Genomic DNA, 18,507 nt, shown 5'->3' on the forward strand with positions numbered 1-18,507 from the left:
GTTCAGTTCAGTCGCTCAGTCCTGTCCGACTCTTTGCGACCCCATGAACCGCAGCACGCCAGGCCTCCCTGTCCATCACCAACGTGAAAGAGTGGAGTCCTAACCTCTGGGCCGCCTCAAGATTTTGTTTTAACCAATGATTCCTAGGATAGGCAACTGCACTGTTTCAAAACACCTGTTGTTTGAAGTCTTGGATCCGTTTTCTGAAGCTTTCTCAACAACACTTACTTGCTTACACACATTTTTGTTTTTTAAGTAAATGTGTGTTTAATTTTATTGACCAACTGGTTTCAGCTAATGTGGCGCACCTTCTTTATTCATTAGATACTTGAAGCTGGGCGGGATACTGGGAATGGGATAAGCGCCTGAGATCACGGATGACCTAACTTAGCGGAGAAAAGTTGTAAAGCTAGACAAATACACAACTAATGTAGAAAGGAGGCTAATATAAATTAATACAGGAGCTGGAAGCCCAAGCCAACTACTGCCAGAAGGAGCGCAGAGAAAAAGCTGGGAGGCGCTAGCTGTGCGGGTTTCCACGGAAACGCCTCTTCCTCTCCTCCCCGAAAGCTCCACCCTCTCACCACCGAGAGCAAATGACGGACGGGGGTGGTTCCGGCGCAGGCGCAGAGTGAGTCAGCCATCTGGAGCACAGCCACAGGTTTTGGGCGGAGCTAGGGTGCGCAAGCGCCCTGCCCTCCAGCGCACGCGTCTCCCAGCATTCAGTGAGCGCGCGGGCGGCGGGCGCCTCGGTCTGGACATTTGCGATCTCCTAGTGGACGGGGGCTGCTGGCCGCTGCGCGGACACGGACGAGGTGGAGGCAGGCGCCGCCGGTGCACACCCGCCAGCTATGAAGCCTCCTGCAGGTACAGGCTGTCTCTTGGTGTGGCCCCGCTCGTCGGACCCGGGAGCCCCGTGCCCCTCCCCCGGGGTCGCCCCTGGGGCCTTAGAACGGAGCCAGTGACCCTCGAGTGACCTGGGCCCAGGCTGGGGATGGGGGTCGGCGAGCTTGGAACCCCGCCCCCTCGGTTGCCGAATGAATGATCCAGGTTTTTCAGCGCTTCACTCATTCGGCAAACTCCATTACATCTCCTGAGGATGGGTCTGCCCTGAGGTGGACTCCAAGGGAGTTCTAGATTTAGTTCCATAGCCGGACGTTCGACAGGCAAAAAGCAAGCGGGGGCATTAGACAGTGATCGGTGCCATGGCTGGTGGTGCTTCTTTAGGGAGGGCTGTCCTGGAGGGCTTCTCGGAGGAGGTGGCATTTCATTCAGCTTGGACTTGGTGGGGAGAAGCAGCTGTCCCAGGTGGTCGGAACCGCAAGGGAGGCAAGCACACCAGTGATGTTTGGGGAGCAATAAGTCATTTTGACTAAGGCACAGCTGCAGGTCCCTTTTATGTGAAGCACAATGGGGCACCACAGAAGGGTTTTCCTTTAGGGGAGCAATGTCACCTGCATACCAACCGTGTTTTAGGAAGTCGCCCAGGATGTTGAGTAGGGCCACCTCGAATTTTGTCTTGCCCAACCTATCCTGCCCCAGTTCTCTCTGCAGCCTATTGCAATGATGATGATAACTGTATTGATGATAATCATAATTACGGTTATTCAGGCCTCAGGAAGGCAGGAATGTAGTCTGCTTTCTTTGGTGCAGGATTGTTAGATCAGAGACCTGGCATGTAGGTGACAGTGAATGTTTACAAACATGCCTGCTCAAAGTTTTCAAACCCTAGCTCCACCAAAAGACTTTCCTGACAATTGCAGTTCACTCAGGTCTCCCACCTTTCCTGAGCTCCTGGAGCCCTCCTTTACCGCCAACTTGAGTGCAGACTCACAGTCCAAATGATCCTGCAAAGATTTTCCCTAAGTTTGAAGCAGCCATTTGGCCAGAAAAATCTAACCTCTGTTGATTTAAGGGACTTTTTTTTTTCTCAGCTGGGGTGATTGTGTCTTCCTGTGGGACTCATGTCTGGGAATATCTGTGGTCATCATGGCTGGGGGTACTCCTGGCATTGAGTGGATGGGGACCAGGGGTGCTGCTCAACATTCCACAGTGCCCAGGATGGCCCCACACAGAGAATGATGCAGCCACAAGTGTTGATAATACTGTAAAAAAAAAAAAAAAAAAAAGCTACCCAGAGACACCAAACACAGGCCTGAGCCAGCAGCTTCCTGCAAAGACACCCCCAACCCTAATGTTTTGAAAAGCAGGGAGTTAAGGACCATGTGGCCTTGCACCACTCCTGCCTGCCAGAAGGGGGAAATGAAGCATGGTAGAAGGTTCCTGGAGCAGCCCCTTCTGCTTGCTTGTTAGGTGTCCTACACCCAGCTGGAGGGAAAGCCCAGGCTTTATTCATTAACTCAAGTAACCTGAGACAGGTATAGCCATTGCCAACCTACAGATGCTACAGGAATGCCATCAGGGGCCTCTCTGAGAAAGGGATGTGAAAAGGAAGACTGATATGGTAGGGTTCTAGGCAGAGGGGACAACTGTAGGAAGGCTCAGGAAACTTCTCAAAGAAAGCCTGTGTGGCCGGGCACAGAGAAATTGACCAAACCAGCTGGCCAAACCTGCTGTGCTGGACCCAGTAGAGTCTGGACCAAGTAGAGCAGGGGTCAGTGAACCTGTCTGTGTAGGGCCAAGTGGTTTACACTTGGCAGGCTGGCCACACAACTTCTTGGTCACAGCAGAATCACCTTTAGCTCAGGGGCTAGACAGAAACAGTTGCGATAGTGTTTGGCAACCACAAGTGTAGACTCTGATAAAGGGTTTGAACTTTAATCCTGAGTGGAGCCCTGAAAAGGGACAGGACCCTACCACAGGGTGTGTGCAGATTTCCAAAGATGGGGTGAGCACCATCTGCTAGTTTACGGCATGGGAGCAGAAGTAGGCCACTTGACTTTGAACCATCCCTATCGCTTGCTGGCTATGGGATCAGGCTATCTCAGGGTTCCCATCTGTGACATGGGGCAACCTAGAGTGCAGAGGACAGAACTGTCTTGGAACCCAGTGAAGGCAAGTACACCACAGAACACTGCCCAAAGATTTTTAAGTGACAGCTGTCAGTAGAGACCAGACTCTCATCCAGAAAACTCTTGGTGGGGGGAAGGGCTGGGGGCTAGGGAAGTCTTAATTGTCAGGGCTTCCCCTCTTTTAGAAAAGTAACAGTACACATGTCACATTCAGGGCACTCAGGGTTCCACCCTACAGGCAGGTGTTCTTTCAGTGAAACGCGGGTGTATGCTCAGCACTGATGACTTTGGGAGCTGAGTCTTCCTGCGGGGGCTGTCCTGGGCACTTTGGGGTGTTGAGCAGCATGCCTGACCCCAGTGATGCAGTGGTATCACTCCCTGATTGTGACAACCACAGTGTTCCCTGGGGGCAGGATCCCCTTATGCTTGAGGACCAATCGCGCCACATGTCCACACACAGCCCTGGGGTCTCCCCCAACCCTGTTACTCTGACCCTGATTGCGGGCTTGACACAGACTTGCTGGGTGTGGGGTCTTTCTCCTGGGTCCAGCCTGCACAGGGGATGCCCTGGACGTGGCAGTGCCGTGCTCGGCTGTGAACCACCTCCGATGGGACCTGAGTGCCCAGCAGATTGCCGAGCTTACCACTGAACTCATTGAGCAAACCAAGCGCGTGTATGACCGCGTGGGCGCCCAGGAGCCCCAGGATGTGTCCTACGAGAACACGCTCAAGGCGCTGGCTGACGTGGAGGTGTCCTACACAGGTGAGCCATGCCCAGACCTGGCAATGCCACCTCCTTCCCAGGGACCCAGTGGAGAGAGGTGCTGGCTGGGAAGGGCCCCTGGTGGGCCCTGGTCAGCGGGAGGTAGCCAGGCCTGGCTGGCTTGCACTATCCCCCGGGGCCGTGTCATCAGACCAGCTCACCTGCCAACCTTGAAACTGGAGCCCCAGGGGTTGTTTATTTCCTCCGAGCGGCTGAACTTGGTACCCTTTGATTTTCTGCCCCCTGCCACCTCCTTGTGCTCTGAGTAACCTGATGCCCTGGGGCGCCCTTCTCGTCACTCTGGGGTTCCTTTCCTTCTCTCCTCTCATCCATGAGAGTCTGTCCTACAGCTTTGTGTGGTCAGACAGAGCCCCAGTCCGCCTCCCAAGCCCCCTCTGCAGAGGCTGACGAGGCAGAGAACAATGAGCCAGGGAAACCCCTGTCTCTGCATCTCTGGGAAAGCTGTTTCTCTGAGAACCATCTAGAATCCCTGAACTCCGGCTGTAGGATCCTCACGTGTCCCTGATGCTGCATGGCGCTGGGTGTGTCAGGCCCGGCTGCACGCTCAGACTCCAGAGGGGCCACCCCATGGAGGCCAGTATGCCATGGGCTCAGAGGTGGGGGCCATGGTGCAGGCAGTGGATCAAGAGCCCATAGGCCAGTTTTGCCCCCCAGTCACCTGCTGGGGTGGGGCAGACCTCAGTCTCCCCTCTCATCTCTGGCAGGAGGCTCTGGAGGCTGGTTAGTGCAAATTCCCACCTTGGGTGTGACCCTGCCAGACAAGATCTAGTCCCTCCACCCCCACTCCTGTGGCCTTTCCATCTCCCCTCAGTAGACCAAATTATATTATTTTTTTACTTTTTTTTTTTTTGGCTGTGCCATGCAGCACGTGGGATCTAGTTCCTAGACCAGGGATTGAACCTGTGCCCCCTACATTGGGAGTTTGGAGTCTTAGCCACTGGACCACCCGGGAAGCCCCTCCCCCTGCTTTGCTGGGTGTTGGGCTGTCTGAATACAGGCTGAGCCCTGCCTGGTGCCCCTTCTCGCGCCCCCTTGGCCCAACCAGCCGCCCGGACTAATCCCGCACTCTGCTGTTCTGTTGTCAGCTCAGTGCCGTCACAGCGTTCAAATCCTACATGCACAGAGGCCGCCTCTGTCCTTTTCATGGCTCGCTATCGGGCAGCTGGTGTCAGGGCCCCCTCAGACCCTGCTGTGTTTGGTCCAGTCAGCTGAGCAGGTCACCACCTCTGGACGGTCTACTGTGCAGCTGACCCACCAGCCCTGGGATATTCTCAGTGGCCTGGGGCCGTGGAAGCCACCAAACCGTGATGGTACTTCAGGCCCCTCTCCCCCCTGCAAAGTACACACTTTTGAAAAAACTGCTCTGTTGAAGGGGGCTTCCCTGATGGTCTTGATGGTTAGGACTCCATGCTTCCACTACTGGGGGCACAGGTTTAATCCCTGGTTGGGTAACTAAGTTACTGTATACCACTCGGTGGTATAAAAGAACTGTTGAGATACGTTTCACATACCATGTAATCTGCCCACTTAAAGCCTAGATTTCATTGGTTTTTAGTGTATTTAGCATATACAGCCATCACCAGTATCTAATTCTAGAACCTTCCATCACCCCAAAGAGGTCCCCCCTCTCCATTAGCAGTCACTTCCTGACAGTGTGAACCCACTCTCTGTGTCTGTGGACCTGCCTGTTCTGGACGTTTCCCATCAGTGGAATCACACCCCGTGTGTCCTTCTGTGTTTGCTTCTCTTACTGAGCATCGTGTTCTCAGGGTCTGTCCCTGTGGTAGCGAGTGCCAGGGCTTCTCTCCTTTTCATGTCTGAGTGATGCTCCTGTGTGCAGAGGCACATGTGTGTCCAGTCGTCTGCTGACAGATATCTGGGTTGTGTCCACTGTTGGTCACTATAGATCATGCTGCTGTGATGATGTGTGGACAGTTTTTTGGGTGGACAATGTTCTGCTCCTCTTGGGTGTCCACCTGGGAGAGGGGCTGTGGGTCACATGGTGACGCAGCGGAAGCGTGTGTTCTTGCAGTCGCCACACCGCCCCTATCTCATGCACATGGTGCACCTTGAAGTATAAAATTGTTGGTGCCCTGCAGCATGGCCATGGGCCTCCAGGGCCCTTTCTGGCGCTGAGTCCCTTCAGCCTCTCCTGGTCTCATCCTGCTCCCTGTTCCTGTCCTTCTTGGCTTGAGGTGTCCAGAGCTCAGTGCCATCCCATCTGGACCAGGAGTTCCTGAGGACAATTAACCACGCTCGTCTCTCGCTCAGGGCTTCACCTGCCCATTTCCCTGCAGGGCCATTCTGTCACCTGTACTGTCTCCCCGTTTCAGTTCAGAGGAACATCCTTGACTTCCCCCAGCACGTCTCTCCCTCCAAGGACATCCGCACAGCCAGCACAGAGGCGGACAAGAAGCTGTCGGAGTTCGATGTGGAAATGAGCATGAGGCAGGACGTGTACCAGAGGATTGTCTGGCTGCAGGTGAGCGAGGGCCAGGCCAGAGTGTGGACCTCCCGGATGGGGAGGCCCCACCCCCCGGCTTCATGAGGTGGACAGAGCCCTGCAGGGGACAGTGGGGCCGTTTCACCACAACAGACAACGTTAGAGACATGACAGAGACAAGTGGGAGGGAGGGGAGGCGTGCAAGGCCTTCCCACGTGCACATGTCATCCCTGACCTTGCTGGGGTCACCTCAAGGGGACATCCCATCTCCCACAGGAGGTGAAGGGACCAGTGACAGGTGTGTGCATTTCCTGCCTCCCTGGCGGTGCCGGCCGAGCACTGCTGCTCACATCAGGGGACTGCAGGTGCTACTCGCGTGGCTGGTGGGGTGGTTCTTAGAACCTGCCAGACATGTCTGCCTTGAGACCAGGAATGCCCTGGGGTATTTTGTGCAGACTCGGGAGCGGGGGCCTCAGAAAGCACAGGCAGTGTTTAACTGAAGTGTTTATTGAGACCATTGTAGGTTCACATGTAGTTGTAAGAAGTGATTCAAAGAGGTCCCAGTTGAGCTTTGCCCGGTTGTCCCTGAAGTCACATTTTGTGACAGGTCAGGGTCCTAACATTGACACAGCTGCCCCATCACCCATTGCCCTAGAGAGGCCCCCAGCAGCTTTGGTTTGGGGCTGTCCCCAGTCACGCAAGGTCCTATGTGGACTTGAATCTGGTTCCCTGGCTCAGTGCTCGGGCCTGCAGTGCTAAGTCCTGCGATAGCTGCTTTGTTAGGAAGTTTCGGTTTTCAGGAAACCTGTAAACTCCCTTCCAGCGTGACCGCATCCTACATTCCTTCCAGTGATGACGTCCTGCTTCTCCACGGCCTTACAGGCATTTGGCACTGTCTCTGGTTTTCTTGTTCCAGGAGAAGGTCCAGAAGGACTCGCTGAGACCCGAGGCATCAAGGTACCTGGAGCGACTAATCAAACTGGGCCGGAGGAACGGGCTACACCTGCCAGAGGAGACACAGGAGGTGAGAGCCTAGCCTGTGATGGCCCTCATCCCCATGCCCAGGCCTAGGCCCAGGCCCAGCCCCCACCCTGTCTCAGGGCTCAGAGCCCAGGGCCCAGGGGAGCCAGCTCTTTCCTCAGCTCCCCTCCTCCTTGTTCCTGAACCCAGGCTGGTCAGTTTCTGTTTCTGAAAACCAGAGGGACTCTGAATGAACAATTTAGGTCCCTTAAGATGGCCAAAGCTTAGATTCCCCAGAGTTGTGAGAGTGGTGGTCTCTATGGGGCACCCCTGCTTCCAGGTCCTTCACTGATCACTTGGAAGCAAGAACAGGGGGCCAGGGTCTAGGCTTCAGATATCTGAGCTCAGCACAACCCCTGGGGGACCCCAAATCTAGAACCCCCACTCTTTCCATTCCCTTGGACTCTCACAACAGTCTTCTTCCATCAGAAAATCAAGAGCATCAAGAAGAAGCTGAGTCTCCTGTGCATCGACTTCAACAAGAACCTGAACGAGGACACGACCTTCCTGCCGTTCACACGCGAGGAGCTGGGTGCGTGCAGGTGCACAGGGTGATGGGCAAGGGAGGGGAGCACTCCCTGGGAGGGCCTTCTTCACTGCGGGCACTCCGGGAGTTTGGAGCCCACCCAAGGTCCTGGATCCTTCCTTGGGGAGGGCCGGGGTCTGTCTGCTGAGATTCTGCCCTACCCTGTTCTGTGAGGTATGATCCTTCAACCTCATGTTGTCCTCCTAGTCTGGCTGTGTATGGGGGCTTGAAGGCCTGGGGCCTGGGAGGTTTTCTCGGGTTCCATCTTCTTCCCCAAATGCCTTATTTTGAAAACTTGGTGCCTGTGGGAAAGTGGCCAGAATAGTACCAGGGAGACCCCATGTGTGCCCCGGGTCTGGCCTCCCTGTGTGTGTGCAGTTCCTGTGCTGGGGCCTCCAGACCCATCACCAGGGACGGTGCCTCCTGTGCCTCCAGGTACAGACCCGCTCAGGATGAGGTCCCTACCCATCCTGATGACTGGCTTTACATTTCTGGCCCCAGTCAGCTCAAGTTAAGCCTCACTTTCCATTTTGACCTTCCAGATGCCTTCCCTGTTGACAGATTTGCTTCTGTTTTACCCACACTGACAATTTTGCAGAATCCAGGCAGGTGGGCAATGGCTTGTGAGCCCTGCTTGAGGGTCCGATGGTGCTGTCACATACGCTGTGATACTGCCTGGGCCTCTGGTCAGTAGGGACTCAGGGACACAGATGTGCTGTGTCCTGAGCAGGAGCTTCAAGTCCATCACGCTGACCTCTGCCGCTCTTTTTGTCCCCACTGTGTGTCCCAGGAATCAAGGCCCATGTGGCTCCGAAGGTTCTCAGGCCAAAGGGCCATCCCAGGCCTCTGAGTCCACTGTGCTATGGGGCTGCTTTTCTGCCCACTGTCCAGCGCAGGGCCCGGCTAGTTCAGCCTGGCCTCCTGGACAGGAATGTGAACCCCCAGCGCATGGAACAGCCACTCAGAGCTCTGGTGACCGGTCTCACGGGGCTGGGATGGCAGCTGGGCATGTGTGGCCACCTGGCAGCATTTCAGTCCCAGCTGAGCAGGCGCCATGCCGGGTCATTTCTCCTGGTTGCGAAAGGCTTTGGAGAGTCACTTTACAGGAACGTAGGTGGTGTGCTGTGTCTCTGTTTTCTTCCCCACCCCAGCCTCTAGAGAGAGTCGCGTATACATGTGTAAAACCCTGTATTCTTCTTCTAAGTCCCCATCCTGGGGCTAAACCAACTTCCACCCAGCATCGCCTCTGTAGTGGCGGCTGTTTTCCCCTCATGATCAGTCATTTCTCCCAAGAATCCTGATGGCTCCAGCTCCTCGCGGTCACCGGCTTGTGTCCTGTCCCTGTCTTAGTGGGTGTCCTCCCGCGTGTCAGAACTAGCCCCTCACACCCCTGGCCATGTCCTCGCATCCACGGGCTTCCGGGCCCTGGTCTGTCCACTAGGGGTGTCCTTGCTGTCCTCACTTTTAGATGCTCATTATCCCAGTTTGGCCCCTTCGAATGGACACGTCCCTGTAGTTCTTGAAGCACCTTCTGTTGGACATGGACTGAGCTGGGCTCTCTGTGTCCTCTCCCTGGCCTGGCCCCAGCAGGGTGGTCGGAACTGAGGTCTGGCTGCCAGAGAGCTGTTGCTCCCGGGTCCCTCAGTCACCCGGAGCTGGGAAACCCACCTGGCAGGTTCCACCTCCTGCTGTGGCCTCTCACCCAGGAAGGACATAGGAGGAGGCGGCAGTCCACGCTGTCCCAGGGTGGCACCTGTTCTGGGGTACAGGCCGACCTGGGGTGACAGGACACAACTCCACCTCCCCCTCCCTGAGGGCATCCTGAGGGAGCAGACCTCTGAGGTGGGAGAGCCCTCAACATTGCTCCTCTGGGTTGCAGACGCGTGCAGAGGGCATGGGGAAGCCCAGCCTGCCATCTCATTCCTCACCTCCCATCCGCGGGGGCTTCCACCCCTCCCACCTCAGCTGGGCGGCCTGCCAGTCCCCTCAGAGCCCCCAATTTGGCCCCCACAGGAGGGCTCCCTGAAGACTTTCTAAATTCACTGGAGAAGACTGAGGATGAGAAACTGAAGGTCACGCTCAAGTACCCGCACTACTTTCCCCTCCTGAAGAAATGCCACGTGCCTGAGACCCGGAGGAAAGTGGAGGAGGCCTTCAACTGCCGGTGCAAGGAGGCAAGGAGCCACGCCACTGCACAGTGCCCAGCGAGGCCCAATCTCAGCCTGCTCTCTCAGCGCCCCTGGGTCTGGCTCAGCCCCAAGGGCTGTTGAGTCTGCCAGGCCCAGGGCTGGCCTGGATGGGAGGGGTTGGCACTTCCCTCTCCTGGCCATGGACTTGACTGGGGCAGTCCTGGGTTAGGACCTTGGTGCTGTGGAGACGGCACTGCTGGCCACCAGCTCCCAGCCCTCATCTTCTGGACATTCTCTGACAGCCTCCGGGTGTAGTTAGGTTTCCTGTTCTGTTGTGAACAGGCCTATTTCTCCTTGTAAATGAACCCGGTCGATGTCGCTCTATGTCTGTCCCACAAGCTGGGGAGGCTGAGTGAAGCCCTCAGGTGCCGGCAGAACCCTGAGCCCAGGGAGGCCCTGTGGGTTATAAAGACCATGTGTTACGACAGGACCAAGTGCAGAGAAATCCAGGCAGTGGGGTTGGGTGGGGGGGTCGTGGGGGCATTAGCCATGGCTGCCAGGAACCTGAGAGCCCTCCAGTGGACACCTGGCCTATGGCTCCAGTGCTACCGTCTATCTGTCCGTCTGGGCTCTAGGAGAACTGCGCTATTCTCAGGGAACTGGTGAGGCTGCGGGCTCAGAAGTCCCGTCTGCTGGGATTCAGCACACACGCCGACTATGTGCTAGAGATGAACATGGCCAAGACCAGCCAGGTGGTGGCCACTTTCCTAGGTAACCCCGCCCCCTCGCCCCAGGTGCCGGGGGGGGAGGTGTGAGTGCTGAGGGCCACCTCAACTGGACGAGGTGCTGCCTGCGAGCCCTGCTCTGTCCACGCTTGGGGGTCCCATGTGGGATGAGTGGTGGGGGCTAGGGCCGGCCCAGGAAGGTAGCTGAGCCTCACACAACCCCCATCGCCCACAGATGAGCTGGCGCAGAAGCTGAAGCCACTTGGGGAGCAGGAGCGGGCTGTGATCCTGGAGCTGAAGAGAGCGGAGTGCGAGCAGCGTGGCCTGGCCTTCGATGGGCGCATCAACGCCTGGGACATGCGCTACTACATGAACCAGGTGGAGGAGACGCGCTACCGTGTGGACCAGAATCTGCTCAAGGAGTACTTTCCCATGCAGGTGGTGACCCGCGGGCTGCTGGGCATCTACCAGGAGCTTCTGGGCCTCAGCTTCCAGCTGGAGGAGGGCGCCGCCGTGTGGCATGAGGATGTGGCACTCTATGCCGTGCGGGATGCAGCCTCGGGCAAGCTCATCGGCAAGTTCTACCTGGACCTCTACCCCCGGTGTGTGCATGGGGGACGCGTCAGCCAGGCTGGGCTGGGCTGGGCACCCTCTCCACCCACCCCCAGTGGTCAAGACTGACCCCACGTCCCTGGTCCCCATCCAGGGAAGGCAAGTATGGGCATGCGGCCTGCTTTGGCCTGCAGCCAGGCTGCCTACGGAAGGACGGGAGCCGCCAGATTGCCATCGCTGCCATGGTGGCCAACTTCACCAAGCCCACGCCTGATGCACCCTCCCTGCTGCAGCACGACGAGGTGGAGACCTACTTCCACGAGTTCGGCCACGTGATGCACCAGCTCTGCTCCCAGGTGGGTGGGGGAGGGGAGGGCAGGGCGTGGTGGTCTATAGGCAGGTTGATACCAGCTTCCATCCCTGAACCCCATGCACTGGATGTGTGAACAACAGCAAGGGATATCCTCGTGGTTCCGGAAGCCGGGCGCCCTGGGTAAAGGCATAAGCAGAGCCGAATCCCTACGTGTTAAGTCCCAGGGACTTTCCTCATCGGGTCTCCCAGATGAGCTTGCATCCCCAGGACCTGGCAGCAGATGTGCTTGTGCTTGGCCCTCTCGCGGTCAGCCCTCAGCCTGAGAGCCGTGCTCACACGAGCTGCCCCGGAGCGTGAGGGGACAGTTCAGAACAGCTCACCAAGCTGTGTGGCCATCCCAGTGCCCTGTTCTGGGAATTTTCCATCACCCCAAAAATGTCCCTCACACACCTTAGCTATCATTACCCAAAACCCCTCCCCGCCAGCCCCTGACAACCAGGAACCCACTCCCTGTGTCTGCAGATCTGCCTGCTCTGGACGTTTCCCATCAGTGGAAACGTCCCATCACACCCTGTGTGTCCTTCTGTGTCTGCTCCTCTCACTGAGCGTTGTGTTCTCAGGGTCCGTCCACGTGGTGGTGAGTGTCAGGGCTTCTCTCCTTTTCATGGCTGAGGGATGCTTCCAGGTGTGGAGGGACCTCTGCTGCTGTATTTCTGAGCAGAATCTTTTGACTTTGAAGTTGTTAAATGTTTCTTCGCACGTTTTGCAGATTCTTCTCTAACTCAAGACAGAGTTTCTTCTAAATTTTTTTCCTGTAAGTTTAGCAGTTGAGCTCTTCATTTTGGTGTTATTGTCTTATGGTGTGAGGGTGGGCATCTCCGAGCCCTCGCCCCCACCGGCTTTAGCCCCCTTCACGCCCCTCCCCTTGTGCAGCTTCCTCGTGATCCACTCAGGGATGACTTGCTGTCCCTGGACCACTCCTCTGCCAGTGACCCTCATGGCTCCCTCGCAGCCGCCATGTCTGTCTCAGCATAGCTGTTCTCAGCGTTAAGGCAGTTCTGTGCTATAAAGTCGCGCGAATGTGGAGGGAGCGGTTACTGAGCCACCGCCCCTGCAGACAGTGCAGAGCCAGGCTCCCGTGAGTCTTTGTCACCCCATTTTCAGGACTGACCCTCACTCAGCTTCATGTGCTCTGGGTTTCTATTTAAGGACAGCTGGTCTGATCCCAGCTGTTGGTTCAGTCACGCTGAGCCCCTGGCTGGCAGGGCTGAGACCCTCACCTGCAGAAAGCCCATCTGGCACTTGCACTGTCTCCGTGAGCAGCTCGCCGCCTTCTCACTCCCCAGACACTGGATAGCACTTCAGCCCTGCACTGGGGGCACCGTCGAGAACAGAGAAATCGCCCCCAGACACATGAGAATGCACACATGGCGCTGTGAGAAGGATGCTTGTCTGCCGTTGGTGCTGGAACCCAAAGGCAGGGGTCCAGTGACCCAGGTGCCAGTGGCATCTGACTGCCTCCCTGGGTCCCAGGAAGAATGTGCCAGGTCACTCAGCCCACCTGGCCCTGTGTCTGCCAGGCCTGGGTTCCAGCCACACTGCCATCAGGTACTATGTCTTCAGGAAGAATGTCAAGATGCAGGAAAGAGGAGAAAGGAGCTCCTGCCGTTGCTGGCCACCTAGATCTACTGCTCTGTGGGTGGGGAGGGGCGCTGTGGCCTGCTGGACGGCAGGCTCTCTGCCTCCCTGTGTGCCGGGTTGGTCGGGGTCTGGGTCCTACAGTTCCCCCCCGCTGCCCACTACAGGCCGAGTTTGCCATGTTCAGCGGGACGCATGTGGAGCGGGACTTTGTGGAGGCCCCGTCACAGATGCTGGAGAACTGGGTGTGGGAGGCAGAACCTCTGCTCCGGATGTCCCAGCACTACCGCACGGGCAGCTCCATCCCCCAGGAGCTGCTGGACAAGCTCATCAAGTCCCGCCAGGCCAATACAGGTGTGATGGAGGAGGAAGGAGCCGCCCAGACCCCAAATACCCAGCGCCCCACCGCCTTCCTCCCCTCCCCCCTGGGGAAGGGGCGCGGACACACACCCAGCGCCCCATCTCCCCACCCCCACCTTCCCCCAGGTCTCTTCAACCTGCGCCAGATTGTCCTGGCCAAGGTGGACCAGGCCTTGCACACGCAGACAGCCGCAGACCCAGCCAAGGAGTACGCCCGCCTGTGCCAGGAGATCCTTGGGGTCCCTGCCACGCCAGGTAGCCATGCTCCAGCTGGGCGCTTTAGGGGCCGGGGTGGTGGCCACTGCCCAGGTGGGGAAGGTTATCTAGTGATGTATGAAGTGGGGACTGTTTGACAGGCTTCAGCCAAGGCCCAGGAAGAGCCACTGACCTCTGGGCTCATCCTACCACAGTCCTTGGGCCTTTTGCTCCAGCTGTGGCATGTGGGGGCCATGGTGGGCTGATGGCTCTGCGCATGCTTTATGAGAAGCCCAGGGGTTCAGGAAAGGGTTTGTACCCGGATGTATGAGTATTGGAGGTTGGAACATGCGGGTGTTGGTGTATACATGACGTTCACTCCTCTGTGGGCCTCTAAGATGTCCTTCAGGGAGTGCGGTAACCAGCGTGCTCCCCACTGTCCACAGTGAGCCCTGATTCATCAGAGTCTGAGCAGCCAACCTTGTAAGGTGCTCTGGGTGAACCTTTGTGAGCTTGAGCAGAAAGTGGGCAAAGACTTATTTTTCTCTGTGAGTTGCCCACGAGACCCCCATTTTCTAGAAGTGTTAGACCAGTTCCCCTCCTGTGGTCTGGGCCTCAGACGGGGTTGCTTCGAGGCCCTTCTCTCGGGAGAAATCCTGAGGGGGCCCAGGGACCATGACCAGAGCCTCTCTGCGTCCATCCTAGGAACCAACATGCCTGCAACCTTTGGCCACCTGGCAGGTGGCTATGACGCCCAGTACTATGGCTACCTATGGAGTGAGGTATACTCTGCTGACATGTTCCACACGCGGTTCAAGCAGGAGGGCGTCCTGAGTGGCAAGGTGAGAGGCCGGCCTGGGCCCCTTGGCCCTGAGGGCTGCTGCCCCCCACGCCCCCAGACTGGGTGTCCTTCCTCCCTGGTGATGCCGAGGGCCCCTCAGAGCCAGGGAGGGGTGCGCGACCCTCCTCCAGCCCCGCGCCCTCTTGGCAGGTCGGCATGGACTACAGAAGCTGCATCCTGAGGCCGGGCGGCTCCGAGGACGCCAGTGTCATGTTGAAGCTCTTCCTGGGTCGTGACCCCAAGCAGGATGCCTTCCTCCTGAGCAAAGGGCTGCAGGTGGAGGGCTGTGAGCCGCCAGCCTGCTGATGGCACAGGGCTCTGGCTCCCCACCCTGGCGGGCCTGGCCGCGTGCTACCTGCCCAGGTGCCTTAGTGCCCAGTCGGGGCAGGTGGGGGACTCCAGCCCAGGGAGGTGGCAGGGGAGGGGTTCCGTGTCCCTCCCCGCCCCCACCCCCTGCCCAGTCCCTGTGTCCCCATTGGCCCATATGGGCTGAAAGGTCTCCACCTGGAGGTGTCTGGAAAGTCTCCTGTCTGGTCAAGACTCCTCTTTGTTGCACTAATGCAGCCCTTTCCTGGGAGTTTCCCTAGTTAAAAAACAATTCTTTGAAATGCAGCCATTAAAAAAAAAAAGACTCAGTCCTGATCTCTGCCTGCCTCCCTCCCACCGCAGGAGCAGTTCTGTGGCTGATTTGTTGTTTTTTTGTTTGTTTGGAGTTTTTTGGCCTCGCCTTATGGCATGCGGGATCCTAGTTCCCCAACCAGGGATTGAACACATGCCCCCTGCATTTGAAGCAGAGTGTTAACCTCTGGACTGCCAGGGAAGTCCCCGATCCAGTATAGACGGGCAACGCAGGGAGTGGATCTGGCCTGGGCTGGGTAGTGGAGCTCTGGGTTCAAGCCTCAGGGTTAGGCTGTCGGGTGAGTGGGGCCTCCTGGGAGACCCACCTCAGCTGGGCTGAGCACAGGTGGCCACTGGCCAGTGCACCACTCTCATCCACACATCCTGAACTGCGCATGGGTGTCCCCACTCTTGGGGACCCCTCCATGCCAGAGGGAGTCAGGGGCCCCAGGTTAAAGCAGGTCATGTGGGTCATCTCCCCAGCCACAGGGTTCAGCCCAGACATTGACAGGTAGTCCAGTTGAGGCTGGTGCTGTCAGGCCCATGATTTTTGTTGAAGCAGTTTGGGGAAAGAAATTCTGTTTTCTCCCCAGACTTGGAACTTGGAGAGTATGAGCTGTCAGGCAGACAGAGCTGTCCTTAGACAGAAGCCACCCAGCACAAAGAGCCCACACCATGAGGGCAGGCCTCCCTAGGACCCCATCGCCGCCCCACACTTGGCACTTTGAGCCACTGGATCCCCTCTCCTGCTTAAGTCAGCTTGGGCAGACATTTGTCACCTGCAAGCCAGAATGCGTCCTTGACCACATCTCAGAGATCCCATCTGAGATGTGGCAGAGCCGAGCCTGGGCCTGGCAGAATGCCCCACCTTGTAGGAGCCTCCAAGGACCTACCCAGGTCCCTGCCTGCTTGGCTCAGGGCTATGGCAGAGATAATGGGGAGGAGAGGTGATTCTGGTCTAGGGGGATGCAGGGCAGCACTTGCCCAAGACTGCCCAGGCTCCTGGCCTCTGTTGAGTCTCAGAACAAACTCCACATTTGGAAGGGTGTGTGTGTTAAAAGTATATACATGTCTGCTAATTCACTGTCATGGTGAATGTCCCCACTCTTAGGGACCCCTCCATGCCAGAGGGAGTCAGGGGCCCCAGGTTAAAGCAGGTCATGTGGGTCATCTCCCCAGCCACAGGGTTCAGCCCAGACATTGACAGGTAGTCCAGTTGAGGCTGGTGCTGTCAGGCCCATGATTTTTGTTGAAGCAGTTTGGGGAAAGAAATTCTGTTTTCTCCCCAGACTTGGAACTTGGAGAGTATGAGCAGCAAACAGGGTTAGCTCAAGGCCTGGACAGGCAGGGGGTAAGGGGATGAGTAGCCTCGGCTGCCACCCTCCTGGGATTCAAGTTTGAGTGTGCTCAGGCATTCAGTCACATCTGACTCTCTGACCCCATGGACTGTAGCCCACCAGGCTCCTTTATCTGTGGAAATTCTTCAAGCAAGAATACTGGAGTGATAGCCATGCCTTCCTCCAGGCTCCTCAGCCATCAGTTGTGGCTGCAGAGGCTGTCTGACCCCAGCAGGAAAGTGAAGAGGGAAGAGTTTGGAGATAGGGCCTTTCCACCTGCTTCTGTCTCCATGCCTCCCCACCACCGTCCCTCCCTTCATGCCCCTACTCCAGTGTCTCTCCATGTCCTGTTAAGGGAGATGAAGAATTTCCTCCTTAAAAGGGTAGTTTGAGTTGGTTATTTTGTTACTCATAGCTGGAAACTACAACCAAGCACTTTTGAACATTTTATTGATCACTTAAAGGAATTGACCCAGAGTTATGCATCCAAAGAGGGTCAGAAGTCAGGTTTGATAAAAGCTGCTCCAAATCTTGTATATCTGCTGAGTGAAAGGTAAAGAATGAAAAAGACAATTGACATGGTCATTACCAAAATGATACATTTCGTAACAGAGGGCATTGGATCTCCTTCAGTGAATCTCTGCACATAACTTTGATTTAAAAATTCAATGTATTCAATTACATATCTATATATAATTGTATATATATATAATTCTTTTTGGCTGTACCATGTGGCATGTGGGATCTTAGTTCCCTGGCCAGGGATTGACCTGTGCACCCTGCATTGGAAGCAGAGTCTTAACCACTGAACCACCAGGGAAGTCCTCCCTAACAGTTTTCTGATGGACTCAATATCCATTTAGAACATAGATACATTTTGTCGTTGTTATTTAGTCCCTAAGTCATGTCCAACTCTTTGGTGACCCCACAAACTGTAGCCCGCCAGGCTCCTCTGTCCATTGGATTTCCCAGGCAAGAATACTGGAGTGGGTTGCCATTTCCTCCCCCAGGGGATCTTCCCAACCCAGGGGTAGAACCCAAGTCTCCTGCTTTGCAGGCGGATTCTTTACCACTGAGCCACCAGGAAAGCGCAGATGTATTTTACTACAGGGTAGAACAATTATTGGGCTTCCCTGGTGGCACTAGCAGTGAAGAACCCGCCTGCCTATGCAGGAGGCATAAGAGATGGGTTCGATTCCTGAGTCGGGAAGATCCTCTGAAGGAGGGCATGGCAACCTACTCCAGCATTCTTGCCTGGAGAATCCCTTGGACAGGGGAGCCTGTGGGCTACAGTCCATGGGGTCACAAAAGTCGGACATGACCAGCGATTTAGAAAGCACGCCTGCAAAACAGTTTTTAATAGGCACCCTGTCTCATTCTGTATCATGTTTCAGCACTTGGACAGCTCCCAGTTCATTGCTGCACTTCCTGTGTACTGTTCCTGTCTGAGAGTTTTGGCTTCTTAAGTCAAGCTGATTGCATTCATGTTCCATGACATTGCAGAAATAGGGAATTCCTGATTAGGGATTAGGTAGGGTTAGCTAGGCGGTGGTGAGAACATTCCAAACAAAAAGATCCTAATAATTATAATGATGGGTTGGCAGGAAGTCTTTTTACTAAGCGAATAAAAGAACAATCAGTATAAGAGTAAAGGAATATGGCACTGCAAGTCCAAGACATTTTATTGGATGGTTGGGGAAGGTTTGGGGTGGTTGGAGACAGTGTATCTGCAGGTGCCTACCCGTTTGATTGGAAATCTCCCTATGTGGACGACTGATGTAGTTGAAACAGCAGATGAGTTTCCCTAACAGGGGTCTTCATGAACCCAGAACCTCAGCTCTAGCTGCACACAGAGTGGGGAATCAGAAGTTTTGTCAATAAACATGCCTTATTAGCAGCAAATGAAGTATCTATGGATTACAGGGATAATGATAGCGGCTCTTAATCTTTGTATTTAGAATGATATATATTTTTAAACATTTATTTGGCTGCATGAGGTCTTATTGCAGCATGCAGGATCTTTTTGTTGCAGCGTAGGGGCTTAGTTGCCCCGT

At 56.0% G+C, this 18,507-nt stretch overlaps 1 protein-coding gene across 2 annotated transcripts; it reads left to right on the forward strand.

Annotated features, from left to right (window-relative positions):
- The first annotated feature begins 685 nt into the window (after positions 1–685).
- Positions 686–15,127, forward strand: THOP1 (thimet oligopeptidase 1). 2 transcript variants are annotated; one of them, XM_040241889.1, is made up of 13 exons: positions 686–867; positions 3,523–3,735; positions 6,090–6,238; positions 7,116–7,223; positions 7,649–7,751; positions 9,759–9,919; positions 10,510–10,645; positions 10,835–11,201; positions 11,306–11,507; positions 13,270–13,456; positions 13,589–13,717; positions 14,363–14,499; positions 14,649–15,127. In XM_040241889.1, exons 1-13 carry the CDS (start codon positions 852–854, stop codon positions 14,802–14,804), a joined length of 2,064 nt encoding a protein of 687 aa, XP_040097823.1. In that variant the 5' UTR covers positions 686–851; the 3' UTR covers positions 14,805–15,127. The 2 variants fall into 2 exon arrangements, with proteins under 2 accessions (XP_040097823.1, XP_040097822.1); XM_040241888.1 differs by having other exon boundaries at positions 13,270–13,717.
- Positions 15,128–18,507: the final 3,380 nt, after the last annotated feature.

This window comes from Oryx dammah, unplaced genomic scaffold, assembly GCF_014754425.2.
Source record: "Oryx dammah isolate SB20612 unplaced genomic scaffold, SCBI_Odam_1.1 HiC_scaffold_5, whole genome shotgun sequence".
Lineage (NCBI taxonomy): Eukaryota > Metazoa > Chordata > Mammalia > Artiodactyla > Bovidae > Oryx > Oryx dammah.

Bases quoted from the DNA above. Each gene is read 5' to 3' on its own strand.
- THOP1 (XM_040241888.1), top strand. The intron at 6,239-7,115 runs GTGAGCGAGGGC...TTCTTGTTCCAG, and splicing joins AGAGGATTGTCTGGCTGCAG to GAGAAGGTCCAGAAGGACTC. The intron at 7,752-9,758 runs GTGCGTGCAGGT...TGGCCCCCACAG, and splicing joins GTTCACACGCGAGGAGCTGG to GAGGGCTCCCTGAAGACTTT.